A 25,339-nucleotide genomic window follows, 5' to 3' on the forward strand; every position below is an offset into this window, starting at 1 on the left:
GCCCAGTAACAGAAGATTCTTGGTTCATTCCCTTTTTCAGCCTAACATCTACACTACTCTCTTTTTGATTTACTAGCAGTTCAGTAAAGTATCTGTTCCCAGTCAGTATGCATTAATTTTCTTGACAATAAACTTGTAAAAAATTCTGACACCTCAAACTAATATTGAGTCAGAAGATCCATGAACGTAGGGCAGCTTCACATATTAAATTTGAACTCATAGGACAGAAAAGTTAAATATTTCATAATAATAAGGCAAGCAAATAAATTCCACACTTGCCATGGAAACACTGACACTCAAACTAACAGCACCACTTGATCACACTCTAGTCATGTAAAGCTATTTTTTAGACCTTAATTCTGCAGTGAAAATCCCTCAGCATTGCAGCCCAATCATATCTCCTTAAGTATTTCTGGCTTACTTCTTTGGCACTGGGACTTCTATCTTTCTCCTGGGTTATAAAGCAGGAAGCAGAGTGTTTTCACACCATAAGCAGCAGCACATAGAATGTTTTAGCCACATCCAAGTATAATTATAGGCAGGATACTGTCCATACACTACTCTAGTAGAAATTTTTCACAGAAAATAACTAAATCTTGAAATTAGCAGTAGCTTCCCCAGACCACTACGTCCTGGGCAGCTGCAGACAGAGGGGAGCTTGGCAGGCTGATCCCACACGACGCTCTGTGTGAGGCAGCATTGCCTCAACTCCAGCAAACACAGATGGAATTACAGACGTTCAACACAATGCATAAGTGAGTCTATAAGCTCCGCCAGTTTTACCTGAAGTAATGAAAAGAAATGAAAGACACTTACTCAAAATGAGGCAAGACAACTAAGAATGTGCACATTCTAGCACAGACCAAGGGCTGCTTCTTGTCACACCCCGAAGGCCATGTCTTGTTGCACCCTGCTTTTAACCTGAAACCCACTATACGGATCAATAGCATATGCCATAAAAAGCATGCTATGAGGGTTTTGGTTTAGGTTGGGTCTGTTGTTTTCTTTCTTTTTTTTTCCTCTCCATTTTTTACAACCATAACACTTGAAAGGAGAAAAAGAATCCCAAGAAAATGAAAACAAAGTCCTCTGGTGATATGAGGATGGAGACAAAATCTGACAGTAGCAAAACCTATTTTGCTACCCATCCTTAAAGTCCTCTTCCAGTATGTACAACCAACAAGCAGTAAACATTCTGGTCATGACAGGAAAACATTTCACAAAGGCTCTCTACCTTTCTAGAGGAATGAATTGAATTTTTTAATAAAATGTTAAGTCTCAAAGCAATTCAAAAGATTGCATTTCAAGAAGAGAATCATATCTAAGCAAAAGAAATTCTATAGAACTGTTACTCAAATAGCTAACAGAAAGCTTGAAATGTGACACAGAGGAAAGACTGCAAAACATCTTGACATTGCTGTCATATTACAAGTCAGTACTTCAAGAGCAATGAATAAGATGTAAATATTTACCCTAGGTAGCTAGACCAAAGAAAGAAAACAGATTCCAGAGATAAAATACAATTTTTCAATATCTTTAGTGCTGGAGATGGAAATGTTAACTCTGCCAGGCCCACTGATCCTGAATGATGAATACAATCAATTACATTTTTTACCTGTCAGTCATTCACATCATTGCCTTTCTGCAGCTGACTGCTCCCTATCTTCCAATTCTTGTTTCAAGGCACTGAACAACTTTTTATATTCACTTTTCATGCAGTCTTTTTAACAGATTCCCTACTGCCATCTCAGGTTAACACTGCTTGACAAGGAAACTTGTCTGTTTTCTTCCCATATTTTTCAGTGCTGCCTGTGTCCATGGTCTCCCATCTCAGAAAGGTGGCTCTTCTGGTCTCTGAAGTGTCATCTTAAATCTCACTCTTCCTCAAGCTCCACAAATTTTAACCACCTTCTTACAATCTGATGCAAAGTTCACTGGTCAGCAAGAGCCATTAACTTCAATGGGCTATGAATCAGGACCAGATTGCTGCCAGTAGCTCTGGACTGAAGTCTAGCTAAACAAAAACAACAACAACAAAAAAACTGTATTGGTAGCCTTGTTGCTAATTACAGACTGCTACTTGAACACAGTCATGACAATACTATATCCTTGGTCAATACCAGCTCTTGCTATTTCCAGTATATTTTCTCCAGTCCTTATGCAAAGGACTAAGGCCTTACATTGTTGTACCTTTATTTGTACAAATTCAGAGTGATGCCAAAGGTCTTTCACAGAGCTTGAATAAATAAGCATACACTCACTCCTATGATTTCTTTTATATACTACAAAACACTATTCTACATCTAGCTGGGTAAAACAAGGGAAATCATCATATTTATGAACCAGGTTACTAAATAATTGCAAAAAAATCCACCATTAAAATGAGGTTTAGAATGAAAGAGTATTCAGAAAGCACAGTGAAAAGTTTAAATTTAGTGTGCTTTTAATTCTCACTAGTGAGGACATAGAGTCTTATTTTCCAAGGAACCTCTGTCTAATCCCATTAATCTAACAGCAATTTGAAGAAAAAGCATTCCAGAAATCCAAAATAACATTGTAACTCTACATTATTCTTGTTCATTCATAAACATTCTGGTACTTATTCCCTCTTCGTTTAATTCTCCCTGGCTCTTGCAACCTCAGATCTCTAATGCATATTTTTATCAGGGAAAAATCAAATTAATTGCTTTTGCCCACCTTTCCTTCTTCTATCAGTTCTTAATGTTTTGCAAGTGCCTTGTATACCCAATGTCTTTCTGCAATCCCACAGTGCTCCCACCAAGTGGTACAGGGAAATCAGTTCTAACAGAGGATTTAGGCAATCTAATGTACAACAATAAGATACACAAATGCTAGGTAGAAGATTCTGTTAATGTATGGGAAAAGTTATCATCAGACAGCCACTGCTCCCTACATAAAGCTAAAATATTATATATTTATTAAAAAGTATGATGTGGTTTGAAGCTATTTCAATAGTATTTGAGAGTCAATTACAATTCACATTTTTACCCCATATGGTACTAAGCAAGGTACTTTAGGGGAAATTATACAAGTAACACTGCCTATTACCACATAATTTTGCCACATGTGCTAGCAAGGACAAAGCCAATTCAATGACCTTCACCAAAGAGGTGCAGTTTTGGGAGTACAGGTATTTTTGTTTGCTTTTTCTTAAAGATATTTATGCTAACACTTTTATTATAAGGAAGTACACTCCACCCTCACATCTTCAGCTATAGTAGGCAAATGCTTTGTAGAAATGAAATTACTGTTGCAACAAGGTTGCTTATGACATTGTTTAATACAAAAAAAAAAAAAGAGTTGGGACACAGTATATTGATAGGGGGTGGAGTGTATCATAAATATATACAAAAGAGGGCTATTATTTCTGTCATCTGACATTGATGTGGGAAGAGAGAACAAAACCAAATGCATTTTCTTTTCAGCACTGATACATGCAAAGACAAAATTACAAGTTATATGCAGCTCAGGATAATAAAAAAAAATGCCCCAGTATACTTGTTTAGATTTTTTTAAAATATATTTAATTCTCTGATCTTTCACTTCAAAACTTAGAATTAAGCAATGAGTGAACAGGATCTGAAATACAGACAAGGCATTGCTCACATCACATTAAAAGGCATCTTTTAAATGCTGCTGTGGCTTTCTAAATTTACACTGAACAAAATTTTTAGTTGCTGGGAATTTGAAATGCAAGATGAACTTGGCCACATTACATCTATTTCTTGAAGTGGAATTGTAAATACACAATTTTGCTGTTCCAATGAGGCAACATGCAGAATTCAAAATTGTTTCTTGCAGGATTCTATTGACCTGTATACGAACAGATATCGAAGCAGTGGTACAAAACCCACAGCTCAAGCACGAAATCCTAGTGTCTAGATCTCTGAGTATACTGTTCTCCAAAATACACCACTTCCTTTTAACCACTGAATTTAGTTTTATGGAAACAGCTGCTCACCAACTTTTTTTTTTATTATTATTATTAAAAAAAGGAAAAAAAGGCAGGGAGGGTGGGAGGAAGGAAGAGGTGGAAAGAGCTCATGCATTATGATGATATTTAGCAGAGAGCTGCAAACAGAAAGCAAAGGCAAATATTTTAAATGTGATAGATTTCAAGCAGAAATGTCAAAGTATTTTCTCCTAGTAAACAGCTTGACAGAGTTGGTTGGGACAAAATTTGGGTTGCAGCTACAGGCTGAAGCAGCAGTGTGGAGAAACAAAACAAACAGGCATTTACCCTCCACCCCAGTACCCCCTTTCTCTCCCAGTTAGAAAAGTATGACTGATGCTTTTGGTTGGCCACAAGGCAAATATTAGCTAAAATCTTATTTAGCTACATCCACATCCACAGTCCCAGATGCTTAAAACTTATCATGGATTAAAGCCATGAAATAAAAATTTAAAAAGAAATTTCAATTTGAAATTTTATTGGCATGTTGCTAAAATGGTCAACATCGATTGACAGGAGAGACTTTGTCCACATACTCTGAGAACAGCCTTCCTGCACCTCCCCCCTCTCTTTTCTTCCTCCCTCTTTCAGCATTAATGCTATTAAAAGCCAAACAAAATACTGGCTATGGGTGTAAAGAATGCTGGTTTTTTTTTTGGAATGTTGCCATGGATCCTGCTTCCAGTCGCGTCCCACGGAAGGAGGGTGCAGCCTCCTGACTCTACGGCAGGCTGGTCTCCCCGGGCAGGGCAGAAGGAAGATAGCCACGTTCTCCTGCTCCTCCCTATTCTTTCCCATCCACTATAGCCAGGTCCTTGATCACCCTCAGTTTGCCACTGGCATCGATCCTGCGCTTCTCGCGTATTAGATCCTCCAGGCTGTGGAACCTCACCGTATGCACCTTGTTCTCTGCCAAGTGGATTTTGAGATAGTACTGCTGCTGGTGCTGGGTGCCAGCAGCCGCCTGCAGCTCCCCCCCGGCTTTGAACTCCCGTTTCCCGAAGCGGCACCAGGCGGCGAAGCTCTCGGAGTTAGTCCAGCAGATCTCGTCGCTTTTTAAGCCCAGGTGCCCGCAGGCGTTCTGCACCACCAGCTCGGCCACCAGCGGGCGGAAGCGGTACCAGCTATTCACCACCCGGCCCACGTTGCCCGCGGCCGCCTCGTACAAGCTGTCCTGGCGGATCTGCCCCTGGTGCAGGTGGATGATCTGCCCGCCGCCCACGTACACGGCCCAGTGCGGCGGCGGGTGCTCCGACGGCCCCAGGTAGAGCAGCTCCAGCAGGTCCCCCGGCTTGCAGAGGGCTGGCAGGGCTGACACCGAGTAGACGCTCAGGTCCCCAGCCTGGGGGCCGCTGCTGACCTTGGAGAAGATGCATTCCTGGCCGCGGAAAGCGGAGAACTGAGTCTCGTTCAGCACCAGCTGGTGGTGGAGGTGGTGGGTGGGCGTCTCCTGCCCGGGGCTGCCGGAGCCCTTCACGCCGTACTTGTCTGGCTGGCCTCGCTCGTCCAGGTCCTCCTCCTCATCCGAAAAGAAGTAAGCCACCCCGACGCGCAGCTCGTCCTTCTCGATTCCCGAGGGGTCCCCGGTCGGCAGCTCGCTGTAATTCAGGTGGGTGATGCGATCCAGTTGATTTCCCATCAATGACAGGGCGAGGCGAGGGCAGAAATCGCCGGATCTAAAGGAGGGGGGGGTGGGCAGACACAGAGAAGAACAAGAGATGGGAAGGAGAGTGCACGCAGAGGAAAGAAAGAACGAAAGAAAAAAAATAAATCAAGGCACATACAAAAGATTTCAGCGATTCCGCCCTAAGACCCCATCCCTCCCCGACTCCTTCCCTCCCCTTCCTACAAAGGAGAAACTCCCAGTGCGGACCCTTCCCCCTATCCCCGGGGTGCGGGGCAGGGCAGAGCCCCGACTCCGGAGCGGCGGCTCCGAGCGCCGGGAGAGCCTCCCCGCCGCTCGCCGCCTCTGCGCGGGGGGACGGAGTTGCACCGGGAGTCTCCGCTCTGCGAGGGGAGAGGGCTCCGGGGGCTCGGGGAGGCTCCGGCCGGAGGGTCCCGAGCCCTCCCTCCAGCGGTGCGCAGCCGGGCAGCGCTGCGTGCGAGGAAGCGGCAGGAGGAGCGCACGGCCCCGGAGCTGCCAGCCCTGCCCGCCCGGTACCGGCAGCCCGGCCGGGACCCCGCAAAGCATAGGCAAAGAGCAGGCGATCGGCACCCCCTGCCCGAGGGGTCCCTCCCGTCCCCTTCCGTACCCGTGGTCGCCCAGCGCCAGAACCCCCCCAAACTCCTTTAAAGTCGTCCTGTCCCCATGGGCGCCGCAGAGGAAGCGCCACCCGTGCCCGCCGCCGCCACCCGGCTCCTCCGCCCGCGCCGCTGTGGGCTGCCCGGCCCCTCCGGCGAGGATAAGTAGCGGCGGCGCCGCTCCCGAGCCCGCCCCGGCCGCGCTCATTGGCCGCGCCCGGCGGCGGCGGGGCTGGGCCGCGGCTCTGCCCGCCCGGGCCCCGCTGCCGCCGACACGGCGGGCCCGCACCCCGGGGTGCCCCCACCGAGCCCCGACCCCCGGGGTGCCCCCGCTGAGCCCCGATCCCCGGGCTGCCCCCGCCGAGCGCCGACCTCCGGGCTGCCCTCGCTGAGCTCCGAGCCCCGGTCCCCGGGCTGCCCCACCGAGCCCCGGGCTGCTCCGGCCGACCCCGGGGCTGTGGCAGGCGGTGCGTCCCGAGGAAAACAGGTTGAAGATCGTGCCCACCCCGTGAAGCCGCTGCATTGGACAGAAGCCAAAAAAAAAAAAAAAGAAATTAAATAAAAAAAAGAAAAGAAATAAAAGAGAGTATTTTCTACCAAACCAACCCGCCCAGGAGGGACGCAGGTGGCCAAGAGTTGCTCTGTCCCTCGAGGCTGGGAGTGGGTGCCCCTCACCTTGCTTCAGCATCCCCAAGTTGCACCTGTGCGGTCTGAGCTGATATCCTGAGCTTCCTTTTGCTGAGGAGAGAAGTACTTGCAGAGGGCTGTTCCTCTCGCCTGTTACACTTCCAATTTTAGGACGGCATGAAGTGCCCTAAGGAGGTGCCTGTCTCTTGCCGTTGTCTAGATTTGGGATGCTTGGTGTTTGGCAGTAGGTGAGATGACTCTGTCCACATCTGGACAATGTAGCAGTTGTGGATTGTCGTCAGATGTGACTAGAAGACATGCTATGGCATAAGTAAAAAGATGAGTCTGTCTGGCAGTAGCAGTCCACTTCCTCCGAAAATGTAGAAAAACTAAAAATCTGTCATCTGTAGTAGCTACTAACAATATACACTTTTGCACCTAATTTTGCACATTATGGAAATAGAACTCAGAAATTATTTGTTCATTTGACCACTCTTCCCCCCATGAGGCTGTGTCAATGATGGGATTGTAACCTGGTCCTTCTGTGTTCTTAGTCTTGCTACATAACTGTGTGAACTTTTGAGAAGTGAGAATTCAAATATTTAAGACACTTCATAAAAAAAAATCTAATGGCATTCTTTGGTTCAGATGTGAATCATAGTGAAGTACCATTTTTAGCTGGAAGTAAATCTACTTATTTCTTTGCAGTGAAAATAGTTTTGTCATCTAGCCATAAGTATTTTTGCTTTCAGTGTTTATGGATAATATCTCTCTTTGCTGCTGTCCTTTTCCCAGTCAGTCGTCAGGTTTAGTTAACTGAGAACAATAATGTCATCACTTTATTCTCATCATAGAGAGACATTCGTCCTTAAAAACAGTGAATTTCAGTTTTCCGAGGTTCACGCTGTACACCTGTGTTCGTATGGATCAAATGCTGAATTTTTTAGATAAATGTGTTTGAATGATTCTTTTCTTTTTCCATTCAAATATTGATATAGCTGTCTTTCTAGAATGGCATCTTTTTGTTCTCATTATTTTTTTTTAGCATATGCAAAGGCATCCCATCATAAATGGAGGAGAAAAAAAAAAGATGTGTTTAGTGAAATTCAAAGACTGACGTCAGTTATTTTTTCACTGTGGCGGTTATACTAATCTATTGATGATTACAGACTTCCCATGTCTCATAAACCCAGGGGTTGTGGCTTGAGACTCACAGGAATTAAGCTGACTTGCAGCAGTTAAGGATGCAGCATTCATGGTCTGCAGAATCAGAAAGAATATTTGAAGAAAAAAAAATTAAAAATTAAGATTGTTTTCTAATACATGCTTTTTAAAGTTTCAGAGGACTAATCATAACAGATGGATGTTATCTCTAGAATTATGTAAATACATTTCTAATGATTGTCAGAAATTGTATGTTCTTTTACAGAATGACCTTCACCAACTGCAACATTTTAAATTAAATTATGAGGACACTCTAATAGGTTTGGAGCTAAGGCTGTAAAACAGTGTTTAAATATTTTGATTTTTAACAAATAACTGTTGATGTGTTTCATTTTTAAAGCTAGTCCAAGTTGAAAGCCATTTTCTGTAGACCTTGATCGACAGTTTCTGTTTTCTAAACACTTTACATTTTTCCCGTTTAAAGTCTGCATCTTTTTAGGTTGCACTCGCACAGTTCACACTTCCCACGTTTGCCAATCATCAAGGCTATGTGGAGTAATTTTTAGATAGTTCTAAACAAACAAAACATTATTTCATCCTTTCCATGCAAAACAGTGGAGAACAGACTGCTTCAGCAAACTGCAGGTACAGAAGGATGGAGTCTGGGTATAGGAAAGGCTCTGCCCTTCAAAACAGGAGGAGTATCTCCTGCCAAATTTTAACCTTTTTCTTTGGCAATCCCCTGTGCTTTTGCAAGTCTGCTCAATGAGAATATTCTGACTCTTGTTGAAGCACTTACAATCCCTTACAATTGACCTCTCTTCATGACCTCTATTCAACACACTTCCAGCACCCATTTCTTTGTTTCATTTCTGTTCTCTTCTCTGTACACTGTCTCATCAGTGCTTTGTGCTCTACCACTACCCCTCAGAAAGAAATTTTCCCTCAGTTTGTCTTCAGTCACAGTTTTATGATAGTGTCAAGAAGTTGACTTAAAAAAAGAAAACACATACAAAAAACTCCCATCAACCAACAAATCCCAAACTTTTATGTAGCTGTGATTAAAGGACACTGCTGGAGATGCCTCTTTTGTCTGACCTAATTTGATTAATGAATTTATTATCTGCTTTAGATGTTTAACTTCTGAGTGCTCCCTTAGCAAAGCAGTGAGTGCAGGCTTGGCTGCTCTTAGATGGTGGCACTGGCAGTGCAGCAACACTGTTCACACTCCCAGCCTCAGCCTCATAAACTGGGGTCATAATCTCTCCTTGCACCAGGACATGGGAATTTACAATCCTCCTAGAAAGAAACCCGATAACATCATCATCTCTGGCTTTGTCCTGGTCTACTCTGAGAGAGTGAATTTATATCTTTCCAATGCTATTTTTTCTTTTTGTGCCTTTTTCCATACTTGGCATTTTGTAACTGTTGCATTTATGTTTAATTTAATACAGCGAAAACCCTTGAAATATGTGGCAAAATAGATAATCAGTAGCTTATTTTTTAAACCTTATTTTTTAAATGTTCTTTTCATCCTGCCTTGCACTGAGCTTTGGAGCCTTGGACCCCCGTTGCTAAAAGTGGAGCTGCAACCACCGTTGATTTTAATGAGTAGAGAACATTTGTGCAGAAAAATTTAGGAACACGTTTCAAAAAACAACCAGAGATAAAAAAATTGATGATAAGGGTCGCAACTTTCCTATCTGTTCTGAACTTTAGATTGTAGAAATCTGTCCATTACAATCCTGTTAACATAGAATCTCAGAGGCCCAGAAGCTCTTATCTATTTCAGGAACTCTACACTTGGTAGAAACTAAATACAATTTCTACATCTCTAGTCTGAGATGTGAGGTTTTGGATGGGCTGAGGGAGCTGGGCCAGTTCAGCCTTGGGGTTACTGACGGAGACTTCATCCGTGTCTATGGTGCCAGGCAACAGGACAAGAGGCAAGGGCAGAAACTGATGCATAGAAAGCTCCACCTGAACATGAGGGAGAAATTCTCTGCTGTTCAGGTGGGCAGACACTGGAACAGATTTTTCAGAGAGGCTGTAGAGTCTCCCTCACTGGAGATATCCAAGAACTGTCTGCACACAAGCCTGTGCTATGTGCTCTGGGATAATCCTGCTTGAGCAGTGAGGTTGGACCAGATGACCTGCTGTGATCCTTTCCAGATTTTGGCCCTTCAGCCTTGGAAGCTTTGCTATTTTTATGCAGTGGTGGTGAAATATAAAATGTGAAAACTCAAGAAGATAACTGTGGTCACAGTTGTTCTTTTGCCTCTTTTCTGCTCTTCTACTGGCTTCTGGTAACTTCATGATTCTTGCATTCACAGGGTCACTTGTAAGTAGAATTGTCCAGGATGTGTTTTTCAACCCTGAGGTACAGTAGAACCACATAATTAATTCTCTGTTTGAATGTTCTAAATTCCAAAATCAAATAACTGCATCCAAACTACCTCTTAGGAATTATTCCTAATCCATTTCAATCCCTAAAATGTATAAAAGATAGTATATGACTTGTGCTAAAGCTTGTCAAAAGGCCGTGCTACCAATTAATTTTATGAATAATACTAATTTTATGAATAATACTTCACTGATCCTCGTGCTGGGCCCATGTAGTCAACTGCTTGGACTCTACCCAGCTCCTTTCTATTAAATAACACTTTTAAGGACTCCAGACTTAATTTCTGATCAAGTGATACAACCAAAAAGATATTGCAGTAGGACGGATTTTGAGGAGGAATGGGAAGAAATACCTTAATTTAAAAGTGTTCATCTTTGGAAAGCTGTTCTGTAGATAGAATCCCAAATGGAGTAGCCACTTCTAAGTCCTCGTAGAGCAGCAGATCAGGGTGTTGGGCAGGGGCAGGGTTTGGGGAGCTGGAGTTGCACCAGATGCAGCCTCCCAGTGCCCTGGCAAGAGGGGAGGAGCAGGAGGGCTGGGCTGGGGCCAGAGGAGGCCAGGCTGAGGGAGGTCATGGCAGTGATGCAAGGCCGTCCCACCTCAGCGGCCTGGTCCAAGCGTGGGCCAGAGCTCTGGTGCAGCTCCCAAGTCAGGGCCTGAAGCCCCCTCCTAGCTCCTCAGAACTCTTTCTCATTAACTTTGCTTTTCTTCTGGACATCTTATCCCAGGTTCATCTTGTCAGACCTGATCTTGAACAGAAAATGGCAGACCCCGAGGTTGTGATGGAAGAGTTTGTAGATCTTGCAGTCAGATCCCTGACAGTAGCATCATATTCATTCTTTGGAGTATGAAAGAAAAATAGCTGATGGACTAGATTTTCATTTAGATGTCTGTGTCTGTACACTAAATGGAAACTGAACTGAATTCATAGGCTTTTTTTACAGGGGGGATGATGTTATAGCTTAAATTACTATTATAAGCAAAGAAGCCTTCCTCTTGATTTCAACAATATCCTTGATAAACTTTGGACGAATTGGGTGTTGATGACCATGATGAAGTTAGATCAATTAACAGTGAATTTTATTTCTTGATCTATTTCCCGGATTATGTCTTCCTCAAAGTTATTTTGAGTGTTTCAGAATGTCACCATTTTCATATAGAGATAGAAAAATCTAAACAAAAAACCAACAACATCAAAACCCCTTAACCAGACATGACCACGGTCAAATAAAGAGAATTCACTTATTCATAGTAGACTATTACACTTAGGCAAAGCTTTTTTTTTTTTTTAGATTTGGGAATGGAGTCTTAAAGTTCATACTATTTCCATAAATTTTATTTTGTGTCTGTGTTATGAAATAATATAAAATCTAGTCTGGCCTTGTGGGGAACCTAACCAAGTGATTGTAGCCACAGAAGCAGTGGCTATGTGTTTGAAAGATCTTGGTAAAGCAAGCTTGATCTTAAATTTACTAGTTTAATCATATATAGCTCCAGGTAGATTTAGTATAAGAGAATTTTTATGATCTTATTTTTATTTAAAATTTATTTAGCTCATTTGGGCTTGGGGTTTATTGGCTAGTTGGTTGGGTGTTTTTGGTTTGGTTTTTTTTTTTTCAGTAAAGACACAGTTTCATATTATGTTTAATAATGAGTAAGAGGATTCCAATTGATTGCAAACTTTCACCCCATCTACCTACTTCCTCAGCTTCTTTTATAGCTTATTCTGTGATCATGCAGTTCTTGAATCCACAGCACTGCTATAACAAGATGTTGAATATCTGCCAGAAGAAAACATCTTTTTTAAAGGTGTTGGCACTCTGGAGCTGGTGCTCTGAAACAGTCATGAATATTGTTCCCTCCTGAATATAGGATTTTGACATGGCTTTAATAAAGGTGGTTACATTGTTCATTCTGTAAAAGGAGAATAATAATGGCAGTCTACTAGGAAAATTTCCACAGTCTCCTCTAGTCTTGCTACAAATAAATCTGAAATAAAAAATGACCTTGTAATGTTTGTACAGGGAAAAATATCTCCGGAAAGAAGTGAAACTTCAAAAAATAAGCTGCTAGAAAAAAAAAAGTTTCAAAAAGGCTTGTAATTGTATTCTAATGCAATCTTGTTAGGTGGGCTCCTGTCACATGGCAGATCAACATTTTGATGTCTTTCTTCAATTAACATTTTGTAATTGCAGACAGGGTTTCCTAAATCTGTTTTAAAGATTGGAAACCTTTTCAGAAATATCAGACCATAAGGAATAAAGCTGTGGTTCTTCACGAAAATTACATTTTAAGTGTATGAATCTCCACTGATGATATGTTAACTTTGTCCCTAAATGGCTTAACAAGAAAGAGATAATAAATATATTTCCAACTGCACACTGGTTACTTAATTATGATTATCTTATTATTAGCTCTTTCCCAAACTACTAAAAGAGAAAATGCAAAATGTTTTCTTAAGTATGACATGACATTTTCTTGCATTTTCCTTTAAAACTAGTGAGATTATCCACTACACTTTCTTTTTTTCTTTTTTTTTTTTAATTGTAAAGCTGTACACAACCTAATATCTGTCTGCTTCTATTATAACAGGGTTATTTGCTTGATTTTTTTCCATTTTCATATGTGCTTTGGGATCCTTTATTAAGTCATTGTTCTGTTACTGCATTCTGTTATAATTTCACTCATTTTTAATAATATGTATGATATTTCTGCTGCCCTGAAGGACTCCCATGAAAATTAAATGTTGAAATAAAATGAGCATCCAATGTTTCTTTTTATTAGGCTAGTTAATATTTTATAAAATGTATTTTATCTGTGAGTCTTTCAATACCTGAAGTCGAAAATTACTTTCTAAATATTATAAGCACTAACAAATACCCCTTGACTGAATAGCAAAGCAGAAATTCAATTTCTGTGACACTTGCTATTCATAAACATTTTGATATTCACTCTCATGGTTTATGCTGCTAGCTGAACCCTTTTGACTGAGTTACAGAACTAGATTCAGAATCATACCTTGCTATATATGAAAACCTTTTGAAGGGAGCTCCTATTTTTCTTTTTCAAATACAGAGCCCAGTCCTGGAGAACTAAATCATTCAAGTTGCATATCAATTTTAGGGCCAGCATCTTCCTGCCTACAACTAGAAAAGGCTGTCAGAGATACATGCACACAGTTTTCTTTGAATCCGGTGAGATTTCTGTCTGCATTTGAAGAAAAAATACAGCTGTAGATGCTTAGGAATGACAAATGCATACAATTAGAATCCATTCCATTTACTAAGGTGTATAAGTACTGAATAAATTCATTGAGATTGCAGGCTGATGCCATTAAAAATAAGTTTCTGCTCAACAAAAATTGAGTAGCCCAAATTTGTAATTTCAATATTATTTCCAGTAGTAATTTCCAAGCTACATTTTCCCAGTCTCCAAACAATGTTTGGTCCATTAGGTTGTGTCTATTCATGTATATAATTCTTTCACCTAAAAGTCTGTCTCAGCTAATTGGCTCACAGGTTAACCCTGTTATCTTCATACTCTGTTTTTGCCGATTGTGTGCATACAAAACTATTGTTTACAGAAGGATTTTTTAGAGTTGTAGCATACTAAACTGTAACCAGCTACTTTATATATAATACATAAATGAGTGTAGACTACAGCTCATTTTTCTTAGCTGTGTTGTTCCTTCAATAATAATGGAAGAAAAAAACCATGAAAAATTTATGTTTATCCCTATGTTTAGAAGATGCAGCATGATTTGAACATGATCTGGACAAGTTGCTTAAGGTATGACAGTAGTACCTTAACTTCTTCTTCCCCCTTTTAAAAAAGCAGAAATAAATTTGATTTTAGTAGATAAAAAACCTGACTGACAGGAAAGAAAAAAATATCTGACTTGAGACAAGACTGGTTTTGTAGCAGTTTGTTTTACTCTTAGCTGTGGTAAAAAGTCTTTTAGTGACCCTGGTCACATCACTGAGATGTGCACTGGTCACATCACTTAGGCTGGTGCCATCAATTATTATTTAAAGAACTAGAAGCACTTTTCTGTTTAAAACATGGGCATATTACTTATCTTAGGTGTCAGAATTCTGTGTTTAGTACCTCATGTAGCCACAGTGGTTTAAAACTCTGTAATGCAGTTTAAGTGTGTTCATATAAGTTAAGGCTATCTGGCTATTTTCCAGTTTCCATGTTGTAACAGCTCTTGTTGAGAAAATTATTCAAAGAAACATGAACAGAACTTATAACTTAGAGATTAGAGTACTCATATGAGGGCAAAGGAACCTGGATTCCTATTTCTGTTCCTGTAGTTCAAAGACCATTTAATGAAAATAGCTTTAAGATGAGAATGTTCATCCCAAAATAGGTGATTTGATGTTTCCAGGTGTCATGGTTTCAGATTTTACTGATGATTATGGATTGGGTGGTCAGATGCATCACAATTTGTGGCAGGCATGTTTTAAAACCTCATGATTTCATGCTGTGCTTGGGCATGAGGTGGGAGGTTGGTGCTGCAGAAGAGCACAGAGGAGGATCCCCGGAGACTTAGCAGAAGTTCACAGCAGGGCCCTGTTGATAGGTGCTGTGCTGCTTACGTTCAGGAAACTTCAGGCATGCCTCTAATGAGAAGCACTAACCTCTTGTAAACTCAATCTACTCTCTCTCCTGGGTTTAAGTGCCTCCAAGTTTAGGTGGCAGCTGTTGCTTTGCTTTTCAAATTACAGTTTCTGCCTAAACATCTCCATTTTCTCCAAATCCTTATTTAGATGTTGAAATCCGTTATTGGCTCTGTCCTTAATCTCTGTTCTGTTTAACTTCTCCTATGTAAATGGGAATATTCATGCTTCTTTCGCCTCACAGAAGGTATTCTGTGTTGCCTGATACCAATTACACAGGACAAGGGCTGTCTCCAGGGGAGACATCTCTCCAGGGCACGTATAAGTGAAATACAATAAACATGGGATATGGGGGTACTGTCAAAAACATGGGATATGGGGGTACTGTCAAATGCAAATAAACTTCAGTAATATAACTACATACTTATTTCATTTCACTTTCCTGATCCTTAGACCATCATAGATGTTTTCTATACAGTGCTGTAAGAATTATATTATTTTGGATGTCATCAAGTTTTTAGGGTAATAATCCATAGTAGAAATGAAATTCTGTGTGTGAAAGCATGGTCCATGCAGCCTCTGTGCTGTGTTTGCAGAGTTTGAGAGGATTGCTAATGATAAAAGGACTTGGAAGACTTTGATCCCTGGGATAAGCTTGTAGAGATTGTTGTTCTGTGGCCATTTCATGGGGAGATAATCACCTGAGGCTGAGATGGTAACCCATATCCAGAATATGGTTGAAATTGACAATTATACACCCCTGACATGGCCAGTGAATCTTTTAGCTCAGTTAAAAAAAAAAAAAAAGAAAAGACAACTTATAAGTTCTGAAGTTTTCCAAACATTACCAGACATTAAACCTCTCCCCCACCCCAAAAAATTAACCTATGAAAGTACAATTTTCTATTAAGTTTCTAAGTCAATGTTTTTGACCTGAAGGATGGGATTTTTTAAAATATACTTTTTTTTGGAAAAAGGAGATAATTACATATGAAGCATAAGTAAGTGGAAAGTAAAATTTTCTTTTGAAAGATGAGGGGGTTTTTTCCTAATTAATTATAATGAATAAATGCTAATGTCAAAACAAAATATTTAGAATCTGGAAAATGCTGAATATTTTTGAACTGAAAAGTTTTGCTGAATTTAACCTGGACTTGAAAAATATTTTGTATGACTGAGTAACATATTTCTTTATAACACAGATTATTTGCCAAAAGAAAAAAAAAAGCAGCTGTTTTAAATAAAACATCCTGACAGCAGAATGCCAGCTGAGTTTACAACTGGAGTCACACACAGTATTGGACACATGAATACTTTTCCAGACCAGAAGCAGAGCATTCCTTGCAACCCCACAGATACCTGTACAGGCAAACTGGGCTTTGATAACCTACCCACACCAAATATGATTAAGCCTTATTATCTAGTTGAGGTGTCTAGTTGAGGATTACAGATAAATGAAGCCAATAAAGAAGAAAGAGTCTGAAAAGATCCAGCTGTAATAAATTGAACTGAAAATGGTGTAAATCAGAAATGTTCATCTCAGCTTTAACTGGGCCCATGATTCTTAGTGCATAATTTATTTGACACATTATTTCTTTCTTGTCTTTTTTCCCTGGTTCTGTTCACAAATAGCTTATGAGAAAATATATTTTTATCAAATATATAATTGAGTAAAATTTTTTTGTTGAATAATTTTCATTAACAGACGTGTCTTGTTTTCTTATTCACTTTCTGGATTTTTACTTGTGCTCATGAGCAAAGGCTTGAAAAAGTACTTATAGTTTGGAAATGTTTCTGACACATAATTCAAACTCCTAAGTCGTCTTTGTAAATGAAACAGTGGGGATTTTCATGGTATCAGGATAACATCCCATCAGTAAAAGATAGCTGGAAGAAAGCAAATGACACCTAAAGGAGAGATAAACCACTATATTTTTTAAACACAATTTTTAACCCTTTGTAAAAAAAAAAAAAAGAGAGAGAGAGAGAGCAATGCAATCTAATGCTCAATGTATTTTATGGAACAGGCTAATAAATTAATTGATTTACATATGTTCCACTTCAGGATATTCATTATCTAATCTGCACCATTCCTGAGCAATATCTCTGTGAGTATTGGTCAATCATGAACAGTCTTTCAAAGGTGCTTAGAATTCCAGAGTCCATAACCTCCCAGAAAACCTATTTCAGTGCTTTACTATTCTTACCATTTTATTACTGCTTTATAATATTCTAATCCTAATTTTGAACATTGTTGCAGTCTAAACATATAATTTCTTGTTGTCTCTTTTAGGTCATGGAAAATAATTTATTCCTTCTCTCCTACTTTTATATATTTGAAAAATTTCTGCTTTTCAGTTTTTTGTTTTTTCCTAGGTTAAAGAATCATAATTCATTCATGTTTTACTTTCTCTCCAGTTATGTTTTCTAGAATCCCAGTTGTTCATCCTATTCCACTGAGCTCTCTTCAATTTTAAATCTTTCACAAACTGTGGTGTTCAAAATTGGAAAAAGAAACCCAGCTGAGGCTTGAACAGAGCAGAGTAGAACAGAAGAATTGTTTATAGGTTGTCTGACTATTTCTAACTTTTATTATGGTCTATGCCTTTTTATATCAGACTGGCCCTGTTAATTCACATTTAGATTGTCACCCAACTAATCCCTTTTCTGTGAAATTGTTACATTATCAGGTAATTCCCCACAGTCCTGTTTCCGACCTTAAAATTTTGAAAACTGTGAATCTTGTGTATTGTTACAACTTATTCCCCTGTTGATTATATTCAGAAATTCTTTCATCTTAGCAGAACTCTGTATCAGTAAGTCTCTTCTTGACAGAAACATCCTTCTATAAAAACTGAAACACCCTGAAGAGATGTTAAACTCTGCAGAGGGAGAGGAAGTAAGATTTAAGTAATAGATGGTCCACTACAGAGGAAGAATATACTTATCATGGCTGATCTTAAGTAGTTAAAAGTCATTGAATCTTTCTCCAGGTAAAATCCATGTGTGGAAATAGAGTGAAAAATGAGTTTTTCCTTAGCCTCCTCTTTTCCAGACTAACACTTATATGTTTCTCCATTTATTGTAGGTCTTTTTTAAAGGCATGATCTTTTATTGCTAATTTATTGTAATTTATAATTACAATGGTCAATCTTCCACAGCCTTAGGGCTATTTTCAGGTTCTGCAGATTGAATAATCTAGTTTTTCTAAGGAATCCCTCTGCTTGGGAGCAGAGGGATTTGGAGCAGGCTTTTCTGGTAAGGCTGAAAAAAACTGAAAGTATTTTAGTTTTGTTTGTCATTCATTGCCAGGTTATCATCCTTGTCCATCAGCATTCACTCATTTGCTTGCTGAATTAATTTTTCTCCATTACTTTTATGAAAATTGATACCCTAGGTTTATCAAGCAGATTGAATACTGCATTCACTCTTGCACTCTTACATTAGTAATCATGTAGCTTCTCCTTACCCATAGTGGTCATTATCCCCAACAAATGACTGTGCTGTTGTGTTGTTCTATGGGAGAGAACTACTGTCAGTAAGCTTTATGATACTCAGTACTTCAGAAATGAAGATATGAGTTAGTATTTCATATTGGCTGACTATGTTTAATGGATACTTTTTACAGTGATGTCTTTGAGCTTCTTTTTGTCTTTGAGTAGAAAATTCATTGACCACAGAGGAGATTCTGATTCTTTGCCTTCTTTGGTGCTGGTTAGGATCATCTTAGTCCAACCTTTCCCTCTAAACCATGAGCAAACCACAAAAAAATGTTGTGCAGAGTTGTGATGTGCAGGAACCACAAGGGATAAAGTGTGCTCATTCATTCATTTCAGATGACTCCTATGTGGTTGAGTGATGTGCAATGCCCTCAGTGTCTCTGAGGCCCAGAACATGTGTAGTTCTATGCACAGCACTGAGAACCGTGTTCAGCCAAACAAATTCTAGCAACCTTTTGTCCAGAGTATGCACAAATGGGGTCATAATTTCCTATTCATGTTTAGAACTGGTCAAATTTCTTTTTATTTTTTAAAAGATGGTAAAAAAATCACCCTGAGTGCAATTGCGATGTCTGGGCTTCAAAGCAGGGTTTGGCTTTATAAAATCAGGTAGCTAACACTTTTTAATGTTAATTTTCCCCTAATTCAATTCTCCCAAATGGTTGAGTTGTTTGATTGAATATTGCCCACCAAAGAAACAGCCTCAGGCAGGCATCTGTCATAGAAAATTTGATCCCAATTCATTAATATTTTGCAAAATTATAAGCTATGAAAACAGGGATTTGTAATTTGAAATGTCAGGGAGCCTCAATAGGACATTATGTTGTTACCTTCCTGCACAAGTAAGTTACTGGTATGTGACTGGGCATTTATTAAAGCTCTTGAACTATTTTTTTTTCCATAAATGGATGTAATGATTTGGCTCAAAGATGCTCTGAATCTGTGCTGTTCTTTGTTACACACCTGGGAACAAAAGATTTGTAATAAAAGTGAAATGGCAGTCTGAATTCAGAATGCCCATGCTTTTTTGTTTTAATGTCTCAGCTTTCATGCTATTTTTATGTTGTTTCTTTCATCTTTAATTTTACCAAGAGATTCATATTAGATGCATTATTAATCCCTGTAACACTGCTTTCCCTTCTTCTGCACAGTGTGAGAGATTTCTGGCTCCAAGAGAAATAATAATGTGTGAGATTATTTTCTACATTTAAAATGCGAATAAAAAAATAAACAATGTGGATTTTCTAAAATCTCCATGCACTGTAATTTTCTTCCAAAGATTTCACTGATGCATTAGGACTGAGAGGCATAAGCAATCACCAAAAGCTTTTAAGCAATGACTTTGGTTGTGTACTTTATAACCTGAGAATTCTCAGCATGCAGCACGTTATAACACCTACTGCACTGGAAAGTAAACAGGAAAGTGAAGTGTGGTAACTGGACTTTCTGTAAGAATTTGACATAGATTAAAAGCAACACAATCCCAATATGTTGACCAACTGCAATAGAAGCAATTAAATCTCTCATTGATGATAGTTAATGGGACCAATTACAGAATGTGTTTTAAAACATGACGGTACAGTTATGATGCCTGCAGCAGAAAGGAAGAGGCAGGGGAAGGAGAGTAAGGGATTGTGAATGTCTAATGGAAAGACTGATAATTTTGGAACTGGGTTTTTTTTGTGGGGGGGGGGGGTAAAGGGAAAGTTGATTGCAAATACTCTTCCACTTTGTTATTAGAATGTGCATCATTTTCTTTTGATTGTTTTTTTATTCTGTAAAGGATGTCACAGCTGCACAAACTGGTCAAAGAAAAAAGAAGCAGCATGCATGGTGAAAGTCTGGCCATAGTATATCTATGTAACTACAACCAAAAGGGAGCTCAGAGGCCTTCTACAGTGTTGATCAATATTAGCAAAATCAAATGATGGTCATCTGACTTCCATTCCAGCCAGGGAGCAAGAAGGGTAATACGCTTAAACAGAAAATTATTACTGAGGGAGTATTTTGGGCTCAACCCAAAAGGTAAAATAGGCTAGCAAAGGACGATATGTTTCAGTGTGAGGTAATGTAGCACCTTTTCAGCAGACTGCTTTTCTTCTATTAGAAACAACAGTAATTGCATGAATTAATATTTTCTGAAATTTAAGCAATTTGAAATCTCTCATTTACAACAGTGCTGCAGATCTTCTCCCACCAGCCTTTCCCAGACAGAGGTGTGGCGCTGCTCCTGTGACGCTGCTCCCAGATGCAGATACGAAGGCAATTCAGCTGCTCCTCCTTGAGTCAGCCCAAGGTACTGGGAGCTACAGTGCGGGCCCAGGGAACATCCCCCTTCCACACAACCCAGTTTGGATCTGGAAACAGAATTGACACAGTCTCAAAGCACTCTGGCTACACCAAAAATAATAGCCCCTCTACGGTTCTGGATCCATTTTTCTGGTTCTCAATGTTCAGTTCAGGTGTCTCAGCTCTTGGTGTTTAATAGGTAGGAATGAGAAGGGCCAATGTTGCAGTGGAGTCCTGCTCTTCTCAGAGTAGTGCATGCCCTAAGGTCTGCCCTCCTAAGAAGACCAGTCTTTGGTGCTTCAGAGCACAGCACAGAACTCTAAAGTGTGTTCCATGTTCCAAGAGTATCATGAAAACCAACTTAAGTTGTACTCTTAGTGAACATGTACTTTCATCTAAAGCCAGAAAAATTGCTGTGTTTTCTTTAACAATGCTAAGGTATACAGAAATTAAAGCATCCAATGTATTTCATTTGTTGTATACATGTAATATATTGCCAGAGATATTGGACTGTTTTATTTCTAGAGAAAGTGCCAATGTGATTTGAAAGTGATAATTCTTCCACAGTTTGGTTAGAAATAGGCTAATAGGCATTTGAGCTGGGAAGAGAGAATGAACGTTAATTGTTTTTAAATAACATAGTTTAAGCAGCACAGTTAGTTTCAAATAACATGCAGGTAATCATTGAAGTGTGTAAACTAATTTTTTTTTTCTGTTATTAGAACTCCAGCATAAATTACAAAAAAAAAAAAAAGAGAAAGAAATCAGAAGAATTACACCAATTTATAGTAAGGCAGTTGTACTGAGACTGGCTAAGACTGAGTTAATTTTCTTAATGGATGCTTATATGGCACTGTTTTAGATTGGTTACCAAAACAAAACTGACAATGCACTAATTTTCCAGTAGCATTTTCACAGCATCAAGGCTCTCTCTGGTTCTCAATGTGCCACACTCCAAAGAGTAGACTAGGGGATGCACAACAGGATAGAAGGGGAGATAACCTCAACAATCCAAAAAGATATTCCTTTCTGTCATCAACATCATGCTCAGCAATAAAAGGGAAAAGAGGGGGTTTTAGGGAGGTTAGCAATCTTTTGATTGGGAAATGGCTGAGCATTGTTCAACCTGTGGGAGAGGTGAGTGATTGCCTTTGGAACAGTTGGAGTTTTTTGAGTTTTTTTCTCTTCTTCCACATACCCTTCAGTTATTAACCTTATTTTTCATTTTTTATCTTTTTATCTTAGCCATTTTTTATTGCTTTTATTCTTTCTTTTCCTTATTCCTCATCCAGCTGAGAGCTGGGGAAGTGAGCAGTCAACTGTGTGATGCTTAGCAAACCACCAGGGTTAACCCAGAACAAGAAGTACAGAAAGCCTGTGGCAGACCTTCCTTGTTATTAACTTGTTTCATGGACCTGTACTAAATGGGTATAAAGTGTTCATGTTCTGCTTCTTTTTATCCATTACAAGGCAACGGAGATCAGTGCTATTGGTTTCAGTAAAGCTGCTTCTGAATCAAGCTGTTCTACCTGAGATGAAATTAATGTCCATTAAGGCTTCAATTAGGTTTACTCTCATCGTACTCCTCTGTGAAAAATATTTCACAACAGAAAACAAATGTAATTGGGTATAATTCATGATTCATGGAACAACACCTGCTGTTCCAAGTTGGGACTGAAAAACACTAGGAGATGTGTTAGCACAATGTGAGACAAATGCTGAAAAGGTGTAAGTGGCTGTAGCACCATTGTTTTCCATGTGGTACATGCTTTTCAGCCTCATTTATGTGTATTTAGACTGGGATTTAGCAGAGTTATTATAAAATTTTTAATAAGGAATATAAATGTGAGGCAGCTGGAGTGCATTCTGCTCTTCTTGGTTTTGTTGTTGTGGCTGATATTTCTCATACAAGAAACAAGCTCTGTTAGAAATATCCTCTTCTTAAAATTTTAATACTATTTAATCCATAAATACTTCTCTAAATACCTCTGTTTTACTAGTCATAAGGAAATACATTCACTGCAAGAGTCATAAAATAGATGAGGCAGTGAAAATGTTTAGTGAGTGTTAGAGCTAATAATCATAATGACACCAGAGCAGTTGGAGCACAGCACACAAAGACACAGCAAGATGCTACCGTAGGCTCCATGCACTCCACATAGAAGCAGTGGTAATAGAAGATTGTATAACTGGAATTACAGGCTGCACTGGAATTAGTGTCTGCCTCTGGGATTGGTTTATGTCAGCAGAGCCAAAAATGACATAAATGTTCATTTGATGTTCAGGATACTTCCTCTTTTTCTGCATTCGTTTTCTTTCCTGACCTTTTACAGTGCTTGGACTGAAGATTTTTGGTTTATCATCACTTTGCTCTTTGGTCTTTAGCTTCAGTTTGAGAAAGAAAGAAAGTTCATCTTTTCTGTCACATTTGGAGGTGCAATACTCAGTAGACCAACAGTGTTATGCCATATCAGGTCTTAGTACATCACCCAGAGCTGTGATGCTGACTCACCTGGCTGTGAGTTGTTTGGTGCTTGTACAGAGAGGCACGGGAAATAAAAATAAACTTAAGTTTCTGAGTTTGTGGGAACTGAAAGTTCAAAAAGTCTAAATGGAATAAACTCTTGGCATGAAAGAAACAAAACTGTCATTCAAAGCTGTATACATTTAATTCATAGTTGGTCATTTTGGATGACTGTGTGTATATTGCACGCATGTGTGTGTATTTATGTGCACATGTCTTAGGAGGACAGAGGAATTGGCACAAATTGGGGACACATTTTAGCCTGGAATAGCTCCAGAATAAGAACTTACTAGCTAAGCCTTGCTGGAATTTATGGATAACAGCAACAATAGGAAAATTAGCAGCAAGACCAGTTATGCTGCAAGAGGGAAGATGGTAAAAAAATTAATGGACTAAATCAGAAACCGAATAACTTCATTAAAACATAGAACTACAAAGGAAGTCTTCAGTGTGAATTACATACCTACCCAGTCCCAGGTGGATATCTTCCAAAATCATCATACCTACCCTGTTCCCTAAGTATCTGTATCTACTTTAAGCTCAGACATCTGTGCATCCACTGTGAAGCCTTTCTAGACAATGTAGAAATTAATTCTAGATTTGATCATACATAATTAAGTAATAGTGACCTATACTTCAGAAGATTATCAATGCTGATATTGTCATAAATAACTAATAGCCTGACAAATAATACACTATAAACTTAATTAGTGCACAGCACTATATGCCTCAGGAAGAGTATTTCAAAGACCCTGTTTTCCTAACCCTGATTGATGATTCCTTTTGAGCTTAATAACTGCTCAAAGCTGGGATCAAAAACTGTGTCTTTGCTAATGTCTTGAATTTATTGAATTATTGTGCAGAATATTGTAACTACTCTAAAGGAATTATTGGCTATGGGTTTGCTGCTTTCTGAGTGGGTTTTTTGGAGGTTTCTTTCATCTCAATGACATTTTTCATCCATGCCACATGACAAAATTTTTTTGAGAAATGAACTAATCAATTGAAGTACTTCATATAACAGATATTCAAACAAATTGAGGGATTCTGGCAATGGAGACAATATACATGCTCAGAAGGGACCTGTAAATAAGGTCCCTGTAAATGTGAGGCATGCAGGAAAATTCAAATCTAAGTAATGACAGAAAATAAAGTAAAGCATCAAAACACACTCAGAAAAGTAAAACCTAACTAGAGAATACCTTGTTTTCCAGTTGCAGTGGTGATATTTTTTATTTTCTTGTCTTCCAGACTTCCAGTCTCAGAAGTGACTATATTTAATCCAAGTTTCTCTTCTAATCATTTAAAATTTGTAAAACTACGAGGTTTCATTTTGAGTTAAATGGATCTATCAATTTTTTTTTTTCTGCCTAGGGCTCTCTTCTGCACCTATTGCAATCACAAATAAAATTTCTAAATAGCAAATCTTAGTATGGGATTGGGACTTGGAAAATGGCACTAAAGAAGGTGGCTTGAATACAATTCAAGAGTTAGTATTTTTAGCAAGTCATCTATAATGAGAAAAGGGAGAAAAGCTTCAGTCTAAGAAGAGGAACAAAATTAAGCGGAACAAAACCAATTTATCTTGTGTTTATTTCTTGCTTTGAAAGTTTTCCCCCTTCCTTCTTAAAAACACTCCAAACAGTGGACCTTACATTCCCTACCATGCATGAGTCCAAAAGTGCATTTGGTTTGGTGAAGTAAAAAGTGAACTTTTGTGGCATAATAAGTGCTGAAATTCTCATGGCATGATTAGATCTGCAACATGCAACCACTATTTGTGTAATAGCCTGCAATTATTACTTGAATAATATATAACTAGTATTTGAATAATATGGATGTTGGCTGTTTTTATAGACAATTAGAAAGCATTTTCTGGTAGATCAGGAGAAATTTTATTTAAAATATTTTGCTCATGTTAGCAGAAGGAGATTTGTAAAATCATTTAACCCCCTATGCCACCCCTCCCCATTATAGAGCTTGAAAAACAGTTTC

At 39.3% G+C, this 25,339-nt stretch overlaps 1 protein-coding gene across 1 annotated transcript; it reads right to left on the minus strand.

Moving 5' to 3' along the window:
* Positions 1–1,910: 1,910 nt before the first annotated feature.
* LRATD1 (LRAT domain containing 1) lies at positions 1,911–6,333 on the minus strand. Its single transcript, XM_058801982.1, has 2 exons — positions 6,226–6,333; positions 1,911–5,649 (listed from the first exon to the last, which is right to left on the minus strand). The coding sequence occupies exon 2, from the start codon at positions 5,610–5,612 to the stop codon at positions 4,758–4,760; it is 855 nt and encodes a 284-aa protein (XP_058657965.1). The 5' UTR covers positions 5,613–5,649; positions 6,226–6,333; the 3' UTR covers positions 1,911–4,757.
* Positions 6,334–25,339: the final 19,006 nt, after the last annotated feature.

Source organism: Ammospiza caudacuta, chromosome 3 (assembly GCF_027887145.1).
Source record: "Ammospiza caudacuta isolate bAmmCau1 chromosome 3, bAmmCau1.pri, whole genome shotgun sequence".
NCBI lineage: Eukaryota > Metazoa > Chordata > Aves > Passeriformes > Passerellidae > Ammospiza > Ammospiza caudacuta.